The sequence below is a fragment of the Lampetra fluviatilis genome, chromosome 47 (genome assembly GCF_964198595.1).
Source record: "Lampetra fluviatilis chromosome 47, kcLamFluv1.1, whole genome shotgun sequence".
Lineage (NCBI taxonomy): Eukaryota > Metazoa > Chordata > Hyperoartia > Petromyzontiformes > Petromyzontidae > Lampetra > Lampetra fluviatilis.
Genome location: NC_136321.1, coordinates 7,211,517 through 7,232,488, shown reverse-complemented (window position 1 = coordinate 7,232,488; position 20,972 = coordinate 7,211,517). Strand labels below are relative to the sequence as shown.

Genomic DNA, 20,972 nt, shown 5'->3' with positions numbered 1-20,972 from the left:
GTTTGTTTGTTGTAGTACAGAGTTAGACTGATGGCCTTAATCTAAGTTGTCTTGTGGTTGTTGTTGTTTGACTTGCATCCCACTGGGATTTTTGCCCAGATCGTTGGTGTACGGTGTTTTTCTGCAATATTTTGCCGTCTTTTCTTGGATTTTCTGTTTGCACTTAGTTACATATTCACTTTAACATATTTTTTTTGTTCATTTTTTTGTTTTTTGTTTGTTGCGGTTGCACCCGATTCAAGAGCCGAATGACTTACAGGGCTATACCTAATAAATTAACTTGAACTTTAACTAGTTCGCACCGTACGTAGCCAAGCGAGCTAATTGGATACTCGGCGAAATTTGCCCGCACATGAAGCCAAAGTCGCATTCACGAAACGGGCCCTCTTTAAAAAAAAAAAACATTCGTAGCCCTTGGACTCAATACTGATCCTTGCCTGGGTAAACAAATAACGTTGCTAATGTCATAATCATGATGTATCTGTCGGTAGCCCTCAACGTCAGCATCCGTGATCAATCCATAAAACCACCGATGTTCCCGTGCCCAAGCGCGGTCTCCATCTCTCACGATCCTGTGATGCGAAAATTCACCAAGTTACCTGGACACCAGCTGACTTCACGGTCCCACGCTCCTCTCTGACACGTCCCATTCATCGGCTGCCACTCCGTAATAATTATTTGAACGCCGTGCATCAAAAATGTGTCCTGTCTAAACTTTACTTTTTTATAGTTTGATGATATAATTGACATGCGCGTGTTGTGTCTCTCTTTCTGTATTTCAAGTTCTCATTACTTGTTTGAAAATAAATTAGTTGGTGGTGATGCTGCTTGCGTTCATAGTGTCACAAATAACCAAGACACCCACCACACAAAAATAAACATAATAGGCGACGATTTGAGTAATGACCCTTCATAGCACTGCCCGAATCGTCGTTTATTATATAAAGTTTCTGAAGGGCAATTGCCCGAAACGTTATCTATCATCTTGTTTTATGAAGGTCTATTGCCCGAAACGTTACCTAAAACTTGTTTTATGAAGGGGTATTGCCTGAAAAGTTATCTATCATCTTGTTTTATGAAGGTCTATTGCCCGAAACGTTACCTAAATCTTGTTTTATGAAGGGGTATTGCCCGAAACCTTACCTATAAACTTGTTTTATGAAGGTCTATTGTCCGAAACGTTATCTATTATATATTTATTTTCTAAAAGGCCATTGACCGTAACGTCGCCTCTCATCTGCGTTGTTCCTGGTTAAGGGGGCCATTCTTATGGACGACTGCGTTAAGTTCAATATTAAAACAGCAGGGGTCGCAGCAATCATAATTCGTGTAACAAGCGTGCCTAATATTGTTTCGGTCTTTCAGCAAAGTCACGTGTGTTGCGATCGAAACGTCGTAGTTTGTTAATTTTATTTTCTTTAAACCTATCGACGTGACTTTACCCAAAGACCCAAAGAACATGAATTCCCGCAGTCACGAACAGCTATTAGTGAATCGTGGCTAAATTGGGTTGGGGAAGAGACAGAGGTGAAGGGGGGGGGGTGGTTTGGGATGAAAACCACCAGACCCAACCCCTAATGCCTCCCCCACCACCATCACCACCACCGCCCACACCTCAATAATTGACCATTTCTGTCGCGAGCCCGTCACGTGAAGCGCTCTCAGCGCTGTGACGTCACAGTCCACCGGGTTCTCGACGTTCGGGACAATACAGGTGAGGTAGGAGAACACGTGCCCCCCCTCCTCTCCCCCCCCCCCTCCAGGTGTGTAGGTGCGTGCGTTCACGACATCGCCTCGAGACACGAGCCAGGTAGGGCCGCCACAGCGCGCACCTGTTCGTTTTCGCATCGTGCCCTCTCGCTTGTCCGTGTGTTCGATCGTTTTATCGATCCATTGCGATGGGGTACGTTGTGTTGTGTTGCGTTGCGTGTGGTCAACGCCTGCCCACTGAATGCTGCTGTGTGTGTGTTGACAAAGTGGCGGGGAGCGGTGCCGTTGTGGTTAGCGCACTGCGAGACGAACCTGGCGACCCGAGTTCGATTCACGCTCACGACAATACACAGTGGCGAATGTTTGAGCCGGTCCTGGGTCTCCCCTAGGTCGACTGAGTCTCAACGGAGTACAGTAGTAGTAATCTGTGTTTATATTTGTAGGTTGTACTCGTTTCGCACCGTACGTAGCCAACCGTGCTAATGACGGAGCGGTGGCACTCGGGTTAGCGCACTGCGGTACGAACCTGGCGAACTGGCTTCGATTAGCGGTTAACATCAGTGGCGAGTGATATCTGAACCGGTCCTGCCCCCCCCCCCCCACTTCACCAACCCGCACTGACCAGCGTGGGGAAGTATGGTCAAACACCACGACCGACGGAGCGTGGGGAGGCCTTCATCCAGCAGTGGATTGAGGAAAAACAGTTTACTTGCACACACTTAAGATTATACATGTGGCTACTTATAGATAATGTATTATTATATCATAAAAATTGTTGTCATGATATACTTTACTCTTCAAAAAATACCGTATCAAAACTCTTATTGGGGTATTGGTTCAATTCTATACTCTTGAGTGACAGCATTTTATATGACTCGGTGTTCTTTCCAAAGTTATCTTACCTAGATACAAACTTACACTGTAGTTCAAGTACAATGTAAGTAATATAGTACTCTGTATGTATTACCGTCTGTACGTACTATTAGACGGTCCCGGCTGGGTGACTGACATCAATTCTCACCTTTTAATTTGTTGTTAATTAGGCAGCTAGAACTTATGACCCGAAGGTTGATTAATTTCTCTCGCGCGGAAAGATCAGCCTATAAAGTTCTTCAATGCGTTGAAGAGGTCCCGTGCTAAACAATCACAGAAGCACGTCCGCCACATATCCATCCGTGAGTGCACCCATTACATTTGCCTCCCCGTAGAGTTTGACGCCAATGTCAATGTAAAGTGGACAAAGAACGCCTCCAAATTACTCGTATGTGCACGGTTCTTATATGCTGAACGTATCACCGGCCATGCTCTCTCCACTGCTCTTTGTGAAGTTTGTGGTTCGCTTCGTGACCGCACACGCCCCTGTGACTGGCAAGAATCCAAGCCACGAACCCGTCTGTCAAGCCACGCTGCCATTCCGACTGCTGACACAAACCGCAATCTTTACATTGCGACCCCGACGCGACAACGGTCAATGCAAAGAAAAACAAGAATGGAGGTTTTCTGAAAGGGTAGTTTACAAAGCGTTAAACGAGTGACCGTTGAGATATGCACGTTAGCATAGGAACAGTTCGCCGTGTTAAAATGTTATCACCAGTCGCCCCACTTTTTACTGATCGTATCATATATGTATTGTATGAAACGTAGATATTGACAAAATATATTAAACAAGTTTAAGTGAGCAAAGAGGTATGGAGAGGTTGTATGCGTCAAATAACAATGAAAAACAGAAATAGGAACATGAGTGAGTGGGCACGGTCAAGAAGGACCACTTCACTACAAGGGATAATGGTCGGTGGTTGTCAGAGATGAACGATGGAGTAGTAGACAAGGAATTGGATGCATCTGAGAGGACGTTCATCGAGAGGAATGAGCGATGTGTTGGACCCAGACGAGGATTGCTGCTGCATCGTTCATAAATCCGAGAGGGACAGTCTTGAGAAGGCCTTCATCCAGCAGTGGATAAATCAAGCCTCATGATGATGATGGTCTAAAACAAGTCTCACTGAGTCTCAGGTTACTTTTCAGGAAGGGTATTGTGCTGAACAAAAAATGGAACAATTTATTTAAGAATTATTTTGATTTGCGGAGAAAACAAATACCTGGAGGAAAGTTATAAAGTGACGCCTCTACTTACGAACGAGATGACTGCTTCTTGTGGTCAGTTATGTTGTCCTTCCCCTCCCCCAAACACCTGCAATTAGCGCGGTTGGCTATGTACGGTGCGAAAGAGGTTCAACATACATACAAGTACAGGTGCTCCTCTACTTACGAACGAGTTAGGTTGCAGAGGTCTGTTCGTAAGTCGATTTGTTCGTAAGTCCAACTTTACTCCCGTCGATTTCATACATGTTGTACGGCATGTACACTAAACACGGGTAATGGATTTAAAAGTTGTATAATCTCCTACAGATATAGATGCCACTGGTTCGTCATGTTCTGCAGATGTAGATCCCACCACCGCACGGCGGTTGAACTTACGACCCTCGATCCGAACAGGCAACTGGACATACGGACAGTTTTGTCCGTATCTATGAAAGTTCGTGAGTCGAATGTTCGTAAGTAGAGGAATCCCTCTATATACTCAGGGATAACACTGAAAAGTCAACAAAATGGGAAAATGTGGTACTGGCAAAGGAGGTTCCATGATGAAAGGGCAGGTTAATTAACCCATCTATTGTCCCTCTTGGGCACATCACAGCCTACGGGGTTTGGGAGTTCCACACATTTGTGTGATCCACCCACCCCTTGCCTGCGGGGTGTTGAATCACAATGCTGCCCCGCCGTAGCTACGATGCAGAGGGCAGTTTGGATTCCTAGGCAGGGGGTTAAAGTTCAGTCTGGAAACTTCCCCCACCCCTCAGGTAAAACTGGTCCAACTGGGCCTACGTCCAACAACAGGCGCCTATGGATTACAGGTCAAGGGGGGATACTGACGCATACACGGCAGGCGACAAGAGCATTGTTGGTACGAGTATTGTGTTGACAATAAATGCATGTATGCGCTGTCGTAGTGAAATGTGGGCAATGGAATAACAAACCTACAAGCGTCTTGTTCAATACATAAATATAGTGCAAAGCAAGTTCAACACACAAACATACAACATCGTGTCTTGTAACGTTTTTGGTAGATGTTGAATATGTAAATATCTAAACCGGTTTTGCCAGAGTATTTTAAGCAGTGTGGCATGTTAAACAAATCCAACTGGGTTGTCGCTAACAGAGGCAAAAAAAAGCACCATGTGACCCATTCAGTGTAGTACAACAAAATAGTTTGAAGATTATTCTGTGCTGTTGTAGTGGATTATGAATAAAGGGGTGAGGTAGTAAAGGTGCAGCCCTGCAATTACTTTTTCATACCACTGCTGGTAGAAGGACGTCCACTCGGGAGAGCTCTTAGAGAGCCTTTCTAAAGGGTGCTTTGGATTCTTCTTCACTGGATCGATGTCTTGGAAGAAGTGGGAGTACCCTCATTTTACCCCACCAAACGCGACTTGCCAGTCGAACAACTCCGATGTACTAATTTATACTGCTGGGTGGACAGAGGTGGGGAGGGGGAATTCAAGTAACTTTCAACATTGTTTCAACTGCCGCACCTGGAGATCAAACCGTCGACCTCTACATCACATAAGCTCAGTTGGCTACATACGGTGCGAAATAAGTTCAACATATTTCGATTTAAAGCTTTCGTGACTGCAGGGATTCATCTTCTTGGTTCTTTCGGTAAAGTCACGTAGAATGGAAATAATAAAATAATAAAAATAAAACATAATAAAATAATTCTCACGACGTTTCGGCCACAACGCAAGCAGCCGTCCTCAGGTGAAGAACAGGTCTGTCAGAAAGACTTATTATTTTATTATGTTTTATTTTTATTATTTTATTATTTCCATTCTACGTGACTTTACCGAAAGAACCAAGAAGAAGTTCAACATACATTCATACATATAAACATAATCCATGTGCATCTCCTGCAGCATTCCGTGGTAACCATCTGCCCCCCCCCTCCCCGCTCCCCCAGGATTCGCCACCCGCACCCCCCTCTCGCAGGAATGGAACCCGTACCAGACGCCGACCCGGAGGCCGACACGGAGGACGTCTCGCCCGGGAAGGGAACGTCGACCTGCTGCCCGCGATGCCACGTGGTGCACAAGTCGCTGTCTCGCTGGGTGCTGCCACCCGACATCCGTGAGAAGTACCTGGAGAGGGCCGACTGCCTGCCGCCGCCAATTTTCATCATGCTCATCAGCCTTCTAGAGGTGTGAAATTTGCGACGGAATCTTTTCGTCGATGGAGTTTTGTAAAAAAAAAATTTTAAGTCGACGATGACTACGAGTGGATGGAAATTATCAAAGCGTGACTGTGATTAAGACTATCTAACAAAGACTTAAACATTGCTCTTGTTGATTTGAAGCTTTCGTGACTGCAGGAATGCATACTCTTTGGTTCTTTCGGTAAAGTCACGTAGTTAGAAATAAAATTAGTTTTGTTTTATTTTATTTCTAACTACGTGACTTGACCGAAAGAACCAAAGAGTATTGTTCTTGTTTTTTTTTAAGGTGTGCTGCAGCCGATTTACTACGATATGTTTGACGACCCAGGTCACTCTTGCAAATGCGATGATCCTGGTATCGTGAGTTCTCACCTGGTAAAACAAATAAACTTTCAATTTGATGCAGACTAAGATAATTTAGGAATGTCAGTGACTGCAGTGCATTGAGTAAGACCAAAAATGGAAATTGCCCATTTTTGTACAGTATATTAAAAAAATACTTACGGAGTTCGCTGATGGGCTTGTTGAGTGCCCCTCACACCGACATTTATTGATGAAGAGTGAACAACACTGCTGCCAGCTTTAGTCGTCGACCAGACGAAGCAAAAGACAAAAAAAAAAAATCCACAGAATCAGACTTGACTCAAACTCCACAGGTTGTTGCCGACTCAACGAGGGCTCTGACTAAAATGAAAAGAATGATGACTAAACACCGCTCCTAATCCTTGTTAGCAAATTGCCACACGCGACGCAGCTGGGTTTTTTACGCCGGAAACACGTGGGTCAACACGGAGGGAAGCGATGCGTGGTCATACATTACAAAAATAGAATGATCACATTTGCTAGCACAATAGCTCAACCCAAACCTGATTACGTCTCGCAAGATGCCATGGGTGTTGTACAAACTTTTAAAGTTCAATTTCTAAACGTTCGACCGTCTTTGGGAGACAACAAGCTCTTTCCCTGTTTATATTCCCTTCAATTGCCTTCTTTCCTCCAGGAAATCCTCGCGATTTCTCAGGAATCTCTCTCTTTTTTCTAGGAAGGGCCCTGCATTGGGATGTTTGGACTTGCATTGTTTGTTACGTAGCAGGGGAAACGAGAGCTCCCGGACAGCACCTGTGGGTATCACCAGGAAAGGGGCCCGAATTCGTCACAATCTCAGAGCTTAGGATGGTGGTGACCACGATGCACAAACAGGTTGTCAGAGATGGATACAGGTCTACGTGGTGGTCAGCAGAAGGCAGTGCTACCTGCCCTTCACCATCGCACACTGACCTGCGTAGCATGGGGAGGAGCAGTGGCTTGACAAAGTGGCTTTAAACGCCTTGAATGTGCCACCACCCGATGCAAGAAAACCCTTGAAACTCCCACCCGTGCACACTTTACAAACAAGCGTGTCTGCACGTACAGGAGCATTTACTGTGTCGATGCATGCGATCCGCTGTGTCCTCACGCACAAAGCAACGGCGACTGTCGGTCACGGTGCTGATGTCCCCTTGGGGTCACCTCGCGTCACGCGGTTGCCGTGTTGCCGTTCCAGCTGGGCGTGTTCATCTACTACGCGGTGTGGAAACCGCAGAAGCAGTGGATCACGCTGGACTCTGGTATCTCCAACAGTCCCTTCATCTACCGGCCCGACCGGCGGCAGGAGGCTTGGCGCTTCGTGTCCTACATGCTGGTGCACGCTGGGTAAGTCCCAACGAAGGTGGCGGTCGCCGGAGTGGTGGTGCTGGTGGTGGGAAGATTTCTACTTAGAGCTGGGATGTCCGATTATTTCAGTGACCGAGGACTCGGTTGAACACGTCGTTGGCTTTCGCGACCAATATCATCCATCGTACAGGTTCTTTGGGTTAGATCGCGTAAATATGTTAATTTAAGGAACGAAACAGGAGGACTTCTCCACAAATCTGGCTGTTGCCTGATGAAGCTAGTTGTAATTACTGGCGAAACGTCGGACTCAGATTGTAAATGTCGTGGCTTGGCTCTTCAACACACCGGTGTGCTGTACTAGTAACGAATTGGCATGTTCTGTTTACGTTACACACCTTACTAATTGGCTGTGTCGGGTGGTGGCGGGTTTAACGACACATTTATATATTTACACAATCTAACCCAAAAAAAACCTGTATGATGGATGACCGACTACTGTACCGATTATACGTGACCAAACCGATAATTATCGGTTTGGTTACTGTAAGAGAGGGCTTGGTGTTGTCATGGGTGTTGTCATGGGCGTTGTCATGGGTGTTGTCATGGGCGTTGTCATGGGCGTTGTGATGGGCGGTGTCACCTGCATCATGATGGGCGTGGCTTGTTGTGGGATTTCCCACCTTTGGGAAAAGAGCCCAAGAAAAGTGTCGTAAATGATAACATTTTTTCATAATTAATTGACTTCATTGACTGATCATCCCAGCTCTACTCTGGTCTTCGGACCAGATTTCATGACTTGAACAGTACCACGTCTTTTCCACCAGGAATACAGGTGGGGTGCCCACCTGTATTCCAGAGCTTCGGAAGCGAGGGTTTGTGGATCTCAAATCTGAGATAAGATGAAGCTCCAAACCCACTGGGCTGCGGGGTTGGCCAAGAGATGGCAATCCACGATGTGGATTAATGTTATCCCTGCAGAGCTCTGAGTGTTATCCTGTCTTATGCGTGGGTTTTTCACAGGCACTATGGGGTTTCAGCCGCATGCTAAACACTTCATGAACGAATTTGGCCAAAAATCACATTGCAGGACCATAATGAACAGGGAGTCTTTCGACTCGTTGAAGCTTTCCTCGATAAATAATGGACATTATTATTATGGAAGCGTGACAGAGGATGCTTGTCATGGAGAACTTTGAAATCATGTGAAACATCGTGTGTGTGATATTCCCAAGAGGCAGGGCTATGAGGTGGACAGAGGATGAGCAGTACAGGAAGTTGATTGGCGATTAATAGAGACTGTTTGAGTGTTTTTCTCCCACATGTATACGTGGTTTTTCACCAGGTAACCCTAGTTTCCGCACACACAGTAGAAATATCTAACAAAGAATTAGCCAAATGTTCCAAGCAGGGCCGTTCTGAAAAAGAAAACAAATTATTTAGGTGATACCGCATTGGCAGTGGCGCGAAAAGCAACAACAACAACCGCCATTCACCACTAAGTGGCGGTGATGTCACCACGACGCTTGTGCCAGGCCATGTGCACCTTGAGGCCACGTGAAGTGTCGAACGCCCGCTGGCAGGAGGTCACGGGGCAGACCCAGGTGCCACGGGTCGACTGACTGAGCACAACCAACAACACACGCATCACAACAAATCTCAACAACACTGCCTTAAAAAGGGAAAGTATAGACGATATTACATTACGAGCATTGACCCTTTTTTACGTGCTTTGAATGAGGATCATTACCCAAAACGTCACCTATTACATGTATTTTTACTCCTGCAAAAGAGCCTTTAGGAAAAGCGAGACCTTCTCGGATTGAAAGAGGACGTTATTATTAGTCTTATTAGCATGTCCATTCTCCTACTCTGCTACGTTCACTGACACTGCCTGTGGTACAGTTATACCTCGAGGGACTCTACAGATATTAATTGGGCCCTGTGCGTGCCTGGTCTTGCAAAGTTTCGTGAGACTGCGATGCACCGCAGTGGCTTCCTTCACCCGCCGCGGGCGATTATTGCTTCACCCACCTCCCCTCGCTAATCCACACGTGGGGTCGCAGGAAAACAAATCGACCAAGAGAGATGGCAGAGAGATGTGACGAACAGATACAGGCGTGGTGGCCCGGTATTTCGCTTGACGTCACGAGTCGTGTAGCGGAAAACACGTTCCATCGTCTCGCTCGCTCGCTTTATTTCATCCGTTCATTAAGTGCTTGGTCTGTAGACAATCCTTTCCTCTGCTGCTTTCTACATCTGCCCTTGTTGCACATCATCGCATTTTTTTCCTTCCTCTTCGTCTTTTCCCAAATTATCTTCTCGCAATCGCCTCCTTCGGCAAGCCGTAACCTCGCGCCACGACCTGCCCAAGCCGGACGTTCTTCCCCGTCCTGATAGTTTGAGAGAGAGTCCAGGTTCTTCCGCGACTTGACCCAGGGCCTTTATTGTTTTATTTCTGTTAAACTTTCATTTTAAACCTGCAGTTTCAAGCCAGGCACGCTCAGGTGCAGAGCAAAAGCCGTAGGTGATCGCGTGCCATGCGTCACCGTTGCAGTTTGCATAGACATTTGAACACACGTGTGTGTGCGATGCTAGGCATGTGTTTTACACAAACCAGAGCATACACGAGTTCGCAAGCCGCCCACGGGTTAAGAGATTTGACTGTCTTCAGGTTTTGCTGTTTTTTGTTGGAGCTTGGGTCTTTATGAGAGTAAATATGTCTGCTTTTTTAAATCACAGTTGTTGAGCACTGATTGGCTCAAAGACCCAAACGATCCTAAACGACCAGCAACAAACAGCACTAATTGTTTAACTATAAAGAAAACACATAACCACCTCGCTTGACCATTTGTGTAATTTAAAGCTTCCTCATTGCAAAGTGTCTTCATATTCAGTTTACCACGTAGGCTTTCGCTACCAATATTATCCATAAGAGGTTTTTTTGGGGGGGGGGGTTAGATCGCGTAAATATATAAATGTGTCGTTAAACTCGCCACCACCCGACACAGCCAAAGCATCAAGGTTTGTCACGTAAACAAAACATCCAAATTAGTTACTAGTTCAGCACACCGGTGTGCTGGAGAGTAAAGCCAATTATAAATGTTGAAACAGGTCCAGAATTTGCTTGTGTTGAACCAATACTGCTGACATCTATTCCAAGAAGGTTGTGTGGATGATGGGATGTGTAAAAGATGACTTTAACAAAACAAATGTATGCTGAGGAACAGATATCTAGAGGTATATTGTCTGCTTGTTTATTGTCATCAGTGACTGGGCTGAAACCATAATTTAATTATTATTTTGTGTTAAGTGTCACACCCACTGTTTCCTGCTGTTTTTGGGTTTATCACCGGAGGCATTCCTACGCGTGCCGGTTGCAGTCAGTTCCACGAACAAACACTCACGTGCAATCCAGACTTCCACAACGTACATTCCTCCCACACCTCTCCACCTCGTGTTAGTTACGGGGGTTGGTTAAAGGCAGTCAAGTCCCCAGGACCAGTCACCACGTCCCCCTGTGATGTTTGCCATGACCGGGAATCGAACTCTGGTCGCCAGGTTCATGTGGACAGTACGCTGGTCCACCAAAACGCCATTTCATCCTGCAAATACTCTGCTGACGTGGTAGTTGTTCACGATATTCTTAGGTTTTTTTCGGTAAAGTCACGTAGGTAAAAAAAAAAGTAACATAAAAATTAATAAAAGTAAAATAAAAAAATCACGACGTTTCGAAGGCAACACACTTGATACAGCAAATCTAGCTGTGACGGTCCCACCTGATGACGGAGACTTGTGTTGCCTCCGAAACGTCGTGATTTATATTTTTATTTTACTTTTATTAATTTAATTTTTTTTACCTACGTGACTTTACCGAAAAAACCTAAGAATATGAATCCTTGCAGTCACGAAAGCTTCAAATCTAATTGTTCACGAGTCTATTCCAGAGCCTGATGAACAGTGTAACGACTTTCGGAGACACGGTCTTGTGAGGGTTTCTTCATTGAAGACACGTTCACTGGACAGCGACAATCCAGACTCCCACAGCAGCCCCGAACCTCTCTCCTCGCCCCCCTTTTATCCCCAGCGTGGCCATCCCTCCACCCCTGGCCACGCCTCTACTTCTCAAACTCTCTCGCTTGTTCTTGAACCTTCCGGAAGATCCCAGATCGTTCCCCTGTCTGTTCGTTCGCCTGTTCTTACCACTTGTGACCGCTAATCAGCGGTACTCTCCTTACATCAGTACCGTGCTGCGTGCATGTCGTCGGCGGTAGAGGAACCTTTCAAAAAAAGCTGCCCATTCGCACGCTCGGGTTGGTTGGCCTGGAATCTTTTCAATTCGTCAGGTCCCAATGCGGCCTCCGTGAACCACTTTCTGCGCGTGCGATAAGATGACGCGAACTGGCGACGCCTTTAACGCGTTGTGCAGTGCGCGCGTGTGATGAGTGAAGCAAAAGAACAGGTTTCAGTTGGAGCCGCTCGTTGTTATTTGGCCTTGGGGAGGGGGGCGGCTGCAGTGACGCTGGGCTGGACTGGCTCAGCAAGAATTTACACAACAGACGAATTGAAGAGAGGCGATGTGTCGCTCCTCCGTCACCCCCTCCCCCCCCTTCAAGCCGGGGTTTCGCATCAGCGACGATGATTCAATCGGTAACGCTCTTTCGTCAAGGCTCGCGGTGTCGCATGTTAATGGCTTCACTTCAGAATAAGAACATTTGTGGGTGCTGAGTATTACCCTATTCTCAGGATTATAGCCTCCTCCCCCCACCATGTAATCTGGTAAGGGTGTATGTATATGTGCGAGACCAGATTTCTGTAACTTTGACACTGGGCACAAGTTAGGGGGATCTGTCTTACTTTGCCCGAGTGTCTTATAATTCGGAGAAAATATTATTTTCTTTTCTTCTGGTCTTGATAAGAAATAAGAGTGGAGGTGCAGTGGTTACCGCACTGCACCATGAACCTGGCGCCTGAGTTTGATTCCTGGCCACGGCTAACATCATTGGAAAGTTACATCTGAAACGTCTCCCAATTGATAAACCCACGCTGACCAACTTGGTGAAGTATGGTCAAACACCCCCCACGAGTGACAAGGCACGGGGAAGAAATTCATCCAGTAATGGATTGACAAAGGGCTGCAAACATAATGGGTAATAATTCCCTTTCTTTATCCAGGAGAACCTTACTGAGGTTCAAGACTCATTTTAAGCAGGTCCCGCATTGCAATGTTGAGCCGAAACTGTACCGAGCATTTTGTATGTAGGAAGTAAATTCTATAATAGTGAGCGAAAAACCCACAAGCCAATGTTTGTTGTTTTTCCTGTTACCTGAAGCCACGCTTGCCGAAGCTGAGCTGTGGAAAAATAACAACTCCCCGTGGACGCAACCGAAACCGGAGCTGGTCGGCAACGTCCCCACCACCACTGTCGAGCACACTGCTTTTCCAACCATTTTTCGTTGTTGTAATTTAATGTCATGTTTACGTTTACGAGTATTAATGTGACGATGGACGCATTGGGTGGCGGATTTGTGCCAGAAAGGCGCCACCGTGTTTCAGCCAAAAAAATAGAAATGTACTTTGACTCTCCGTGGAGAAGTAGTCAGACAAAGCTAACATTTCCTGGACCTAGCAATCGATAGCTAATAAAGTTGGTTCATGACTGATGTTGACGCCGATGTAGAGGGCATCACTGACCTCTGCTGCTGCTGCTGCTGCTGGTGGTGGTGGTCGCGCAGGGTGCAGCACATCGTCAACAACTTCATCGTGCAGCTGATTCTCGGGCTTCCTCTGGAGCTGGTGCACAAGGGTCATCGCGTGGGGCTTGTGTACCTGGCGGGGGTAGTTGCCGGTGAGGCCTCTGTCCCACCACACCACACGCGCGGGCAGGCCCTCTCGCGTGTCACGTGTTCTGGAGGCAGGTGTGGGACAAGGCAGTGACGGTGGGCCACAACTGAGCCAGTCCCCACCAGGGTCACCTGATTTCATGTTCTGTTGTGTTTTTAAGGAATTAATTTTGTCTTACCGAAGCGGCCTATCATCAAAATCACGAATAAAATCAAAGTATCGGTACATTTGATATTATCGCCAGTATTATACCGCAAGGGGTGCTATGTTTCACAGATGAGTATTGTCTGCCAGTAAGTAGGGGGGCGGTGTTGTAATGTGGTTTTACCCAACTAAGTAGCTTGCGGGGTAAATTATCAAATTCGGACAACGCCGGCACACGAAGCCAACTCGCTTTCAAACCAAGCTGCGGGGTCTTTAATGTCCACTTCGAAGCAGACGGCATGTATTCGATGGCTAATCGGAATCACAGTGTTAAGCATGGTAGCTGTCGGCCTCGAAACAAACAGCAAACACGCTGCCGTTCGGCCAAGTCACAGCCCCGTGACCAAATCACTCGGAAAGCACCGCATCCAGTCGGCTAATGGAGTCCGCTTCCAGTAGAATCACGTCAGAACGACACACGCGGCATAAACGGCCATCTATTTACACCGATGGGACCGTTCATCATAGCCCACAAGAGCGACTGCCACCACTGCCAGATTTCGATCGTTCGCCAGCAGTAATCCAGATATTCGACACGAGGCCACTCGTTAAAGTCATCCACTGGCTCACCGACCAACCCCGACATGAACGTAAAAACATTTCTGGTCTGTTTACCACCATATGAACGAAGCGTCGTGTGTGGGGCCGGCTGTGTGACCGGCCCGAACGGTGTCTCGTCTCCGTGTCGGCGTGGGCAGGCTCACTCGCCAGCTCCGTGTTCGACCCGTGTGTTCAGCTGGTCGGCGCGTCTGGCGGAGGCTACGCGCTCATTGGGGGGTACTTCATGAACGTCGTGGTGGTGAGTTCAACGACGCGTCGGTTAAGATCCACGGACGCTCACCGCTGCACAGAGGTCGCAATCGGGTACCCGATACCCGTACCCTACCCGATACCCGGCTACCCGTACCCGGCCGGGTACGGGTAGCCGTTTGCGACCCTGGTGCGGCCGGGTACGGGTACGGGTAGGCCGTGAGTCACTGGTGAGTAACCGTTTGTCACTCATTTCCCAACGTCTTGTCTCTTCTCACAATTCAAGTTCCTAGAATCAACCCACCCGCGCCTGCAACATGGCTTCATCCCAGAGGTCGCAATCGGGTACCCATACCTGTACCCTACGAGATACCCGGCCGGGTACGGGTAGCCGGGTAGCCGGGTATCGGGTAGGGTACGGGTACCCGTTTGCGACCCTGGTGCGGCCGGGTACAGGTACAGCTAAGGAATCAAAACCCGTTTGCGACCTCTGCCGCTGCACCGGTTGTTGTAGTAAAGCCGACCCGGAGTATCCATTTCGGTTGGGATAGAGTTTGGCTACCGTCTAAGTGGGTATCATTATAACTCAACATCATCATCATACATCACCATCTCCAGTATCACTCTCATCATCAGCAACAACAGCATCATCATCAACAGCGGATTACTTTACAAGTGATTTTGCAAGACTATTAGTTTTGCTTTTACGCGGAGTAATATAATTATTTACAGCCCTTTGTCAATCCGCTGCTGGAACTCCGCAGGGCGTAAAGGTCGCAGGGGTTATTTGAGCAGACTTCATGCTGACCAGTGAGGGTTAGTGAGGGGTACGCAGAACAGGTTCAGATTTAGATCGTAAGTTTTCGTGACTGCAATGATCCATACTCTTTAGTTCTTTCGGTAAAGTCACATAGTAATAAAATAAAAAATAAATAATTAAAATAAAATAATAAATATCACATTTTCAAAAATCACTGATTTTATTGGATTTATTTGGATTTAGTTTTTTTATTTGTAATAGATTTATTTATTTCGTTTTATACCTACGTGACTTTACCGAAAGAACTAATGAGTAAGGTTCAGATTTAACTCACCATCGATGTCATCAGTGGCCAACGATCAAACTCGGTTCGCAAGGTTTCACGCACAGCGGTGCAAACCACTGCACCACCGCTCCACCTACTGCGTGGCACCTGACAGAGACGCTATTTGTGTTTTGAAGTCGACTCTATTATAACCGACTCACGTTTCATTCGCCTTGCAGAATTTTAAGGAGATGAAGCCTCTGTTTGGAGTATTCCGACTTCTCTTCATCGGCAGTATAGGTAATGTTACAATTCAATGTCCTTTCCTTGGTGATCAACGTCAGTGTGACAACAAAAAAATTGTACCAGATGATTTTTGATAAATTCGCCGAGACACCGGCTTGGAACTTGACATGGCCTTACAGTGCCGCTGTCGCCCTCGGCAACTCGTCTGGTTGGACACAACTGCCCTGGTCGACTTTGTGATTCCGAGTGATTTTCAGCCTTTGTCAATTCACTGCAGGATGAAGGCCTCCCCACACACACCATGTTGGTCACAGGGGTTTATTTGACCGTACCTCACCATGCTGGTCAGTGCGGGTAGGCGGTGAGGGGGTTACCCAAACAGGTTTGAATAAAACTCGACGCCGATTTAATCCATGGCTAGGAATTGGAACTCGAAGTTACTGGGTTCATACAGCAGTTCGCTAACCACTGCACCATCTGGAAATACTACCGCAGGAAACTAACCGTAAAACTGGGTTCAAGTTAAGGGGAAAAAAGAGCATGGAAGGTATGCATGTATGTTGAACCTCTTTCGCACAGTACGTGGTCAACCGTGATAATCGGGAGGTGCGGGGGAAGGACAACAAACTAAGCCCGGACTTCCCACACAATAACTTTTGTAGAATACTCTTAAGTGCACGTGCTTTTGATCTTTATTTCTACCTCAGTCAGTAAAAATGTATTTTACTGCGTTGGTATTTTGCCTTTCCAAAATAACTTTCACTTCCAGTATAAGCTTTACGGCATTTATTGCTGAACTTTAATTTTACTGCAAAGGCCTCCTTTTTTGCTCTGGTATTGCCCTGTGACTCTCTCAGCTCTCCTTTGACAGTTTCAGTTTCATTTATTAGGTATAACCCTGTGAGCCATGCGGCTCTTGACTCGGGTGCAACCGCAACAAACAAAAACATGAACAAGGAACATCTTCAAGTGACTACACGCAACTGAAAAATCCAGGAAAAAACAGCAGAGAGAGCCGTGGGCTGAGTGAGCTCTCACCCTGTTGAAATGATGAAATAAATAACAATGTTTCGGTAACCCCGCTAATCAAACCAAGTTGTCCGCCTTTTGGCATTGTTCTCCGATCTGCCACTGGTGAGAAAAGGACATAAAAGGAGGCTGTCGATCCATTTCAAGAGCAATGCGTACATTTTTAATGCACGGGTGCATGTTTTACCACACGCATGATGTGATTAATGCAGACTTGAGGCCTTGCAAGAGGATGGGTCTATTTGGCGTTTAAACATCTTAACACCTCCTCTATTATTGGCGGGAAGGGGTATAAAACGCCTTTTATTTGTTTCCATCGTGCCAGGTTGTTTCTCAAGTGTGGCAAGTTGATGGTCTCAGCTCATTCTCTCAACGGCGGCACAAAATCAAACCCATCAGAGTAAAAATTTGGCTTCGTACTTCATTTGTAAAAGTCTCGCTCCAATAAATCAACAAAATAAAAATGCAGTTTGAGCGCCGCACAGAAGGGCGTGTAGATAAGAGGGAATGGGAGAGACCTCTGAAGGAGTAGTAGTAGGTTTTTACCCTTTAAACTGGTACAAAACTGACACCTTTATACAAGGCATCATGTTTGCAATAACCACAACACAAGCAGTCAAAATGCAAACAAAAAGAAACAACTCTGATAATGATATGCACTGTCCTTGAAGTTGATTGGTCCACACCCGAGACAGCTTTTCTTAAGAGCCTAGTCTCCATTTGTGTTGGACCAGATGACGCCAAAAGGCGTACAACTCAAAAACAACGCCTTCCAGAAGCTACTCTTTAACGTGTGGAGATGCACTTCCTCTGCGAGACTTCGAAATTGGTGACACCTTCTAATGACGTGGTCGCGGTGGACAGCGCAGCAGCGATGCAATTTGGAGGGAGGAAAAATAAAAATGAATAAAATAAACGTTGCGGGAGGTTTTTTTGCCCCGCAAATTTGTAGGAAACACATGCTTGTACATTTCCGTTCACCGAGGGTGGTTAGCGCGCACAGTCATCAAGTCGTCCCTCGTTACCGGTTACAATCATATATTTTTTGAGTGCCACACTGGCCAGATAAAAAATAAAATAATATCTAAAAAAAACACGCTTTTATGAAATCTACTAGTAATTGAAGAACTCCACGACTCCAGGAAGTGGCCCCGAAGCTTGCCATAACCTAAAGGACCGTGGGCAATTACAGCCAACGTCAGTTGAGCGTGGACAATTTGACTCAAGCCGAAACATAACATATACAAAATAATGTAAACATTTTTTTATTATAGAATATAGTATTGTCATCAGTATGACATAAGTATACCACGTTTGCAGTCGATACCACATTGGGAAGTGGGTTAAAACTGAGTTACAAGATTTGAGGATACAACGACAATAACAGAGTGAGTTAAAGAAAAACGTGTTCAAAATACTTTAAATGTTTACACCAGCGCTCGTTCCAGCCATGCTAGGTTACCGTTTTCAATGTGCTACAGTATTTTGTTTCTTGGTGTTCTGCATGAGTTAACCAGTGTACGCCGCTCTTTACACCCCCACCATGATGATGCATGTATGATGAACTTCTTTCGCACCGCACCTATGATGATGAATGTTTTGCCCACACAGTGCTATCAGATGTCGGAGTGGCCATTTACAGGAGATTTATTGCCAAAGAGATTGCGCAACAGGTGAGGCATTGCAAGAACAGATCTTGGATTGCAGTCACTCAATCTCAATCAGATAGGCAACTGTAGACGCATCACAAATTCAAATCCGTGTTGTGCAATCACGAGTCGTCTGTGGCGCTAGCACCCTGAATGCATCCAAACTCGTCTGGTATAGGAAGCTAAGCAGGGCTGAGCCCTCTTCGTGCTCGGATGGGCAAGCATTAGAATTATTGTAGGCTGCAGGGCCACAACATTAAAAAAGGCAAAGATCTTCCGTATAGCCTTTAACAGCACTGTTGGGGAAAGTGCTGTTAGCGAGTAACAGCACCTTGTGAAGGCCAGTAACCACGCCCGACCGCCTTTGTCTCCCCAGTGGCGATGTTTATGACAAACCGCACCAGGTACTCATTTAAGGCTGAGCCGACCTAGGGGAGGCCCAGGACCGGTTCAGATAACCGTCACCGGTGTTGGCCGTGAGCGAGATTCGAACTCGGGTGGCCGGGTTTCGTAGCGCAGCGCGCTAACCACTACACTACCGCTCCCCGCACAAAACACAGTCAGTACACACCTTGACAAAGCTGCACTGACCGACGTAGACAAATAACCTCCACAACCCTGTACGGTGTAAAGGAAGGCCCCCCCCCCTCACCCAGCGGCAGATTGACAAAAGGGGGCCCTGTACGTACACACGCGTATTTTGTACGATGGATTAAATTTCATCAGCTTCAAGGGATGTGGTCAGAGAAGAGGGCTTCACCCTCTTGCCACCCTCAGCAGCATTCCCCCCCACCGCGTGTTAAATGACGGGGGCTTGGCATAGCCAGCTTTCCCAAACAGGGAACTCTTCCTTTCGGCGGTGGTGTCAATGCACCATCAGAGTTCGCATTACAAAACCGCCCATCGCAGTCTCGATCATCAAAGGGGACTCTGATGAAATAAACGGTACATTGACAATGACGATTGGCGAGCGCCCTCCTGCAAATGTTCCCAGCAGTACACGCAGGGTTCCCTTACAGACATGCTGTGTGTTGCAGGGTGACATTTGTACAGGCATAACGATATTAATTCATTATTTCATCCACGTCCTTTATAACCAGCTCAAGAGCCCATTGAGATAAAATGATGCTATTTTTAAAAGGAGTCTGTTGCACGGAGGCCGTTATCGACCTTTATCAATTTCTCTGGAAGATTCTTTCCAGTTGTCACTGTCTACGCATTTTTCCATGAATGTGTCACAGCCCCCCCCCCGACCCCCAATCTCCCAAGTAAGCTTCTTTAACACGTTCCACCGCCATCCAACCGTCGAGTTTTAGCACGACCTCGTTTTTGTTTTTCTTGCCCGTTTCTCCTCGATTTTGTTTGGAAAAAAAAGCAATCGCTGCCATCGTGACCCATGTCGACTAACGCGCTTGGGGGGCAGGTGTCGTTCGTGGCTCACATAGCGGGCGGGCTGGCGGGCGTGTCCATGGGCTACGTGGTGTTCACCAGCTACGACCAGAGCCTCGTGAAGGACCCTCGCTTCTGGGTGTGCCTCGTCGGCTTCGCCATCTGCACCCTGGCCGCAGTCGCCTTCAACATCTGGCTCTCGCCAGCCGTCGATTGCTTCCGTTGAGGCGTCCGTCCGCCCGCCCGGCCGGACTGGCCGGCCTCCACACCACCGACCGTGTCGTGTCCGGCCACACCAATCTGCCTTGCCCGCGATGAACGCGGGACAACTGCGGAGATCCAACCTCGTCGTTATTTATATGATCCCGAGTCTCCCCCAGTGTCGTTTTGGAGTGGAATTCAACAATGACTTGCTACTTGCTCCCTGTGGTACAACTTTGAGCCGGCAAGGATTGGTTTATATTTTTTTGTATTGTTGTGAACATATTACTCTTTTATACGGTAAAAGTTGGATGGGGCCAATAATAATGTATTTTAACTAATCTGGTCTTGCAACGGTTGTTCTTTTTTTAAACAGCTTTAACGGAGCGTAACACAAAAATTGTAGATAGTTCGTGATCGACAATTGGCTTTCACATACAATGTCATTATCAGGGGTCGGAAACGAATATAACAAGAGCCGTTTTTTTCGAATTCGGTAAAAAAAAGCTCAACACTTGAACAGCCACAACGCATGTAAATACGAGACGGCGACCCTAACATAATAACGTCACGAAGCCGTCTTTAAAGAGCCGCAATGTGGCTCTGGAGACACAGGTTTCCGATACCCTGCTCACGATGCAGAATTTACGACGATGATGAACCAAGAATGTCTGTGTGTCCCGCGCGTGACGTCACTCCATCGGCCAGCCCCCCTCATTAATAATCATGAACAGGTGACGTCCTCCACATGGATCCCTGCCCCTCATTAATAATCATGAGTATATGACGTCACTCCACATATAGCACCCCTCCCCCTCACCAATAATGAGCAGGTTACGTCACTCCACATCGAACAGGCCCCCACATCAATCTTCCAAATGGACACCTCCCATTCATATTTAGTGGGTGACGTCACTCCACATGGGGGGGGGGCAAGGCGCCTCCTCCCCCCTTACAACCCTCACTACAAAAGCAGAACCCTCACGTCACGCGATCTCCGTGAC

General features: G+C 46.9%; 1 protein-coding gene across 1 annotated transcript; it reads left to right on the top strand.

The window, feature by feature from the left end:
• Window positions 1-1,645: 1,645 nt before the first annotated feature.
• LOC144947916 (rhomboid-related protein 2-like) lies at window positions 1,646-20,415 on the top strand. The gene is made up of 8 exons (XM_078877318.1): window positions 1,646-1,714; window positions 5,729-5,966; window positions 7,524-7,672; window positions 13,367-13,479; window positions 14,378-14,478; window positions 15,694-15,754; window positions 18,341-18,402; window positions 19,802-20,415. The coding sequence occupies exons 2-8, from the start codon at window positions 5,760-5,762 to the stop codon at window positions 19,991-19,993; spliced, it is 885 nt and encodes a 294-aa protein (XP_078733444.1). The 5' UTR covers window positions 1,646-1,714; window positions 5,729-5,759; the 3' UTR covers window positions 19,994-20,415.
• Window positions 20,416-20,972: the final 557 nt, after the last annotated feature.